General features: G+C 47.1%; 1 protein-coding gene across 1 annotated transcript; it reads right to left on the reverse strand.

Annotated features, from left to right (window-relative positions):
* Positions 1 to 2,685: 2,685 nt before the first annotated feature.
* On the reverse strand, positions 2,686 to 4,986 carry FSUBG_10594 (uncharacterized protein; the record flags this gene model as incomplete). Its single annotated transcript, XM_036675186.1, has 4 exons — positions 2,686 to 3,010; positions 3,062 to 3,574; positions 3,628 to 4,167; positions 4,217 to 4,986. The coding sequence occupies 4 exons, from the start codon at positions 4,984 to 4,986 to the stop codon at positions 2,686 to 2,688; spliced, it is 2,148 nt and encodes a 715-aa protein (XP_036533958.1).
* Between the last annotated feature and the right edge of the window lie 1,014 nt (positions 4,987 to 6,000).

A 6,000-nucleotide genomic window follows, 5' to 3' on the forward strand; every position in this document is an offset into this window, starting at 1 on the left:
TCAGGGACCATCTCCATCACAGTGCTAGTCGGAGGACCGGCTATATCACCAATAGCGACCATGTACCAACACGACCTCACCCCGCGGCCCATACTATCACGGCTTTTTCTCATTTAGCTTTTCAATAAGCTCTCTTTCCTCACGCGCGGTGCGACATCCAAAGCATTCCTCGGTACCCTTAACTGAATCGAAAGAGTGGATTATGCCGATTGAACAATCTGCGAGGGTGCCCGTCGAGTTGGCCTCATCACATTTGGTTAAGCTGTTTCTAACTGAACATTCCCATGTACATGTTATACATTGGACAGATGTGCGGAGTCGGTAACACATAGCCTTACTAAGCGGCGTAGTTCATATATAATAGATGTTATGAGGTGGAGGCTATAGAGTTTATATATAGGTAGATATAGGAAGATTATTGATGGTTGATAGCGGAGGATTATATCTATTGTTGGTGCTGCGATTTAGATTTATACCCCTTCACCATGGCATAACTATTCTGTGATTCAATGCACAACCAGTGACAGACGTGTTGATGCATATAAATAAGGGCCCTTTCTTACTGCTAATCGGGTCTGTAAGTTAAGGTGATTTTGTGTCTAGAAATGGTTAATTACTGACCCGGTGAAGTTCCAGCAAACATGGCATGAGTAACATGGAAGTCACAGAAGTAAATGGCTGTGATGGTCAAAAGATTATATAATATCTACTATAGAACTACCTGTCTTCAAATATCTAGATAGGTTCACTAGCTACAAGCTAACATCTAAATGATGACGATAGTAGTGTAAAGGCCACAACGAGGGATTTACCATATACGAACGGTGTACGGACAGCTCATTCTAATGGCCACGCATTCTTACCGTAGGACAAGCTTTGACTGCCGCTCCTTTTCCTCCCTTTTGATACGGCATGGATCACATTCAGCTTTCCCCTTTTCAGTCTCATTATCCTTCCAAATGCCAATAGAACATCTTGCATCTTTTCCGTGCCCGTTGACCTCGCGGCACCTGTCGAGAAAAGTTCGGTTTGACATTTCTGTAGTGCATGAGATGCATTGAATAGACGTGAAGAGAAGGCGACACATTTTGGTAATGACGTTTTGCTGGTTGTGGTATGGAGTTTGGATTAGAACATCAGAGGGGATATGTCGAGTTTGTTGAAGTTTGGAAGTAGAAGGACGTTTGTATTCTTGTTGCTACGAGGGGATTTTGTAGTCCCCTGTTCTCACGTAGCTAGTGATTTAACGCAGACAGTAAGTGACAAAGGCGGTAATGCACACAGACAGGCACCGTTTTTCACTTCCAGTGACATTTGTAAGTAAATGCGATTTTTTGTTTGTAGGGATATTTCCTAAAGGTCTACTCAATCCATAGTCCTTCATCATCCACTAACAGAGTGTCCAACAGTCTCCGTTCTTCTGCAAGTTCACTGGCCTTCCTTGAACACTTGGTGCATTCACCGTTTCCTGTCTCCTCTCGCTCGGGCGTGACCCGGCCTGATCCACATTGACCCCAAGCAGATTGTTCAGTGACGATCCCACACAACTTTATGTCGAATGTGCCTGAGTACTTGACACCACAAGTTCTGCATAGAAGTGATATCAAAGTCTGGGAACACATTTTGTAAAGAACAGCTTTCCTTTCCGACGACCTTTTCAGTGGTGGTGGGAGATGTCAGGATGTATATGGTCTCGGGCGGATGATTCGTAGCAGATGTTGAGGGAATTGAAGTGTAGGTTTCTGATAATGACGGCCAATGGGACGAAGGTCTCTTTATATAGTTCTTTTTCGTTCATTCTAGCAGTGATACGATGGGCAGTCCATTGCGTTCAGTGATGAACTATGAATAACAACCTTCATTCACCTTGGATTGTTCGCCTGTCATGTTCACAAATAATCGTCAGGCATATTCAGAAGGTGTTCCTGTTACCGATCCTCCTATTGATACTAGCAATCTTCTGAATCAAGTTTCGACTAACCTAATATCTCGTTCACTGTCCCCCCTGAACCAATCTTCCAAAGCTATGTCAATTCTACCTACTCCTCCTGAATGGCCGCCAGTCTCTCTTCTTCCTCACGCTTCTTTCGACACTCATCACATTCTGCCCCCTCCTCCTCCAGTTCTACTTTCATAACCCCGGTGTCGCATTCTCCCCACTCAGCCATTTCCGGTAAGTTATCGCAAGTGCTAGTAGTTGAACTAGTCCTGTACGCATGCCGGCAGGTCGAACAGAGAGTCGACAATTCGTAGAAATAACACATCTTTCAAGTCACTGCGCTTTGTATTCTCTGGTCTTAAAGAAGCTGGGTATTCTGGTCAGGTGTGTCTTTTGAGTCGAGGCTGTTAAACTTGAGAATTCTCCGATTAGAGATTCTCCCGATTCGCTAGGCCACAAGATTATATAGTCGGAGCTGAAGCGGCGGTTCACTGTTGAGTCGCCAGGCTGATGCCGACGACTTAGGGTTAAAAAATGCTTATGGCTCCCCGGTATGTCTATGAACTACAGTATTCTCACTCACTGGTACGCATCATCCGTTGGCAGCAAGTAGGACGAGGCCTTGTTAAGGTATATTATGTACTAATCCAGAGGCACCATGGTGAATAGAAATAGAATAAGGCTGTGTAAAATATGTAACACTTGCAGAAATGAATAAGGCCGCTCTCATCATTAAAGTCTTCCAATTACTGGAGTGAAAAGTCGTCAAAGGCGAAGTCAGGGAATCCACTTGCGTCTGTGCACTCAACAGTGATGGACATAGAATCAGCCGAGTCACCAGCTGTGAAAGTATTTTCGAACAGTTGATACTGATACGCAGTGGCCTGGGCGTCGAGATCAAGTGTTTGAGATACTGAGCCAAAGACAATCTTGAATGAGCATGTGCTGGGCACGTACGCAGATCCAGCTGCCCAGTTGAACTGGAGAGTATACGCTGTGCCTGCATCCAAGGGGCTAGCCAGTGGCTTGGTGAGCGTGGCGGATTTCTTGGTGGATCCAAGCTGGACGTATCTGGGAGAGTCAGTATACTGTTACACACGAATTACGGGGTCAGGTACTCACAGGAAGTTGTCGCCCGAGTTAGGCGAAGGGCCATCAGCTGTGCTTCCAGCTCTGATTGTCATGCCGTTGGTGCCAAACCAAGCATAGGTACTATCATCAGTAGCTTGGATCTCGAAGCTGGGGTTCTCAATGAGCGCCCCAGTTACGGGATATGCCTCACAGCCACTAACCTTGATCAGTGCCGTGTCATCAACGTACACTGCTCCAAGAACTGTGTTGTCGTCATTGTACTCGCAGTAAAAGACAATTTGAAGTAGCAAATTTCCGGCCGGCATTGCGAAGCGAACTGAGTAGAGAGTGTAGCCAGTCGACGAAGTTGCCCCAAAGTCGATAGTTGTCTGTGGGAATTGTAGGTCGTTATAGCCAGCGAACATATAGCACGTTCCGCTATCTGGCAGAGTCTTGGGCTTCCAGAAGAAATGGTAATCGTAGAGCTCGCCTTCTACTAGGTTTGATGCGTCGATATTTTGTTCCAGGTAGGTACCGTCATCCGTGGTTTCACTGGGGAAAAGTCTGCCGGCTGTTAGTTTAATTGATCACGAATGGTAAGCTATGTGTGAACTTACGCCTCCCACTCTCCAGTCCGAGCATTGGACTGGTCGTGCACAAACTCTCCTATGTCGTAGAAGGCCCATGCCTGGTTGTCCGCATCAGCCTCAAAACCAGGGACTTGGACAAGATTCACAGGACAGTGAGGTGACTCTGGCTGAGCGGGAACAAGGAGTGTAGACTTTGGGGGAGCGTTGGGGTCTACGGGAGTAGCATCACACTCGTTGTTAGAGTCCATTGCAGAAGTATCATCGATGTAAACATAGGCTGTGTACCCATTGCCTACACTGGGACAAGAAACGCCGATCTCGATGGCCGGGTCCAAGTTGTCCTGTGCAATGAAGCTCGCGGTGTACTGGTGGTATTGAGAATCATACACAAGCGGTACTTGCTTCAATGCCGTGTAGTAGTCGAAGATAGCAAAGATAGTACATTGAGTGTCGACTGATGGGGGGTTTGCGACAAAATACCAGAAGCTGATAGTGTACTCTCTTCCTGGAGTTATGTGAATACGCTGCTCCATTCGTCGTTCTTGACCATCTGGGACAGGTAGGACACTGTTTCATATTAGCTTACGGTTCAAATCAAGTGGAAATACCGACATACCCAATGTAATCACCAGTTCGAGCTTCTACGGGGTCGTATTCAACATCGCCACCATCCCAGTAGAATCCCCAGACGTCTCCGACATCTGGATCTTCGAAGCCAGGCCGTCTGAGCAGGTTGGTAGGTTCAATACAGGCCGAGGTTGTGGTTGTAGGCTCTGATGAAGTTGTCGTGGCATCAGCGGTGGCGGTGGTGGGATTGGCAGTTGTCGTAGTATCAGCAGCTGTCGTGGATTCCTCAGCCGTAGTAGCTTCGGTGGAGGTCGCGTCAATAGAGGCCGATGTTTCAGCAGTGTTAGTCGGGGCGCCTGACGTCGTGGAGTCGACGGATGCAGATGTCTCGGTAGACATGGTCGAAGCACCAGAGGTCGTGGACTCAGCAGATGTCACAGCATCGCTTGACGTGGTAGGGTTGCCAGACGTAGTGAGGTCGACAGAGATCGTGTGACTGCTCGAGGTCTCAAGAGTTGAGACATCGGAACTTGATGGCTTGCTTGAAGAAATGATAGTTTCACTGCTCGAAAGCGCCGTAGTCCCAGATGTCTTAGTATTGGCAGCACTTGTCTCATCAGTCACTGATGTTGTGTCCGTTGATGCCGATATAGCGATGCTACTACCAGAGGCAGAAGTCGAGACAACGGGAGCCGAGGTCGTGGTTTCGGTGGCTGACGCGCTCAACGAAGTCCTGGTCGATGGGCGACAAAGACCTGCGTTAACTCCCAAGATGTTCGCGGCCGCATAAGCGACTCCAAGAGTCTTGAGCGACACCATTTTAAAAGAATGGCTATTAAACGAGTGGCTAGTCCACGGCTTGGTGAACAATGGGATGCAGTGCCAGAAAATGGCTTGACAAGGGAGCAGCCACAGAACATATAACGACCACGGGAAAGTCGGAGAAAAAACCCCGTATCACGCCAAGTCGCACCACTTTGGTGCCCAGGGGATTTATTAGACCCAAACTACCAACACAATTCTCAATCGGTCATTAAGCGCTGACTGTTGGCGAGCTGAATTGTTTTTAGTGAGCTCGTGAAGGATCAATAGTTTGGTTCGCCTTATCTAGCGTTGAGCTAACATTGGGTGAAATACTGAATGTGGATCGGAAGTAGCTGTATTGAGATATTGGGGGCGTTTAGCTGCTGTGCCTTGCATAATTAAAATTGTGAACCCCTGAGTTTTAATCCTAGCGTCGTGCTTTGTTGTAAGACGCTATTGATTTCAACAGACACTATTGACTGATCGCTAAACCTCAATAGATATCAGCCTATAAGCTTTCCTTTCCTGGAACTCCTTAAGCCCGGTGATGCCGGATCGGAATCTGTTTCTAAAACTTGATTGGTTGGTTGGTTGTCACGTCACCGAAGCACGGCAACGTTATCGGAATTAAGAGACCTGTGCCAGTGCCAGTATTCACAGCTCAAAGCTTAAGCTTATATAATATTTACTGCATATTGCCAGTAGATCGCAGCCGCTATATCCTTCAGCCGAGCGCTGCTGTTGACTAAGATCAAGATGCGATCCATCCTTTCTGGAATGGCGCCGGTGATAACGATATCTTCTTTGCCAGCTTTTATGGGGACCAAGGGGGAATTGTTCACCAAATGGGAATTGCCCCTGGGACCAGCCCGTATGTGGTTCTCTTCAACAAGAAGGTGTATGTTTTCTAGAGTGGCCGTGGAGGAAACGAAACCTGGTACTGCAATTTGGAAAAGAGTGGCCGGAGTCGGCAGCGCTCTATCTTTTTTATTTTTTTTTTATTTTTTAGATGTAATGTAATTCTACCCG

Source organism: Fusarium subglutinans (genome assembly GCF_013396075.1).
Source record: "Fusarium subglutinans strain NRRL 66333 chromosome Unknown NRRL66333_c0000185, whole genome shotgun sequence".
Taxonomy (NCBI): domain Eukaryota; kingdom Fungi; phylum Ascomycota; class Sordariomycetes; order Hypocreales; family Nectriaceae; genus Fusarium; species Fusarium subglutinans.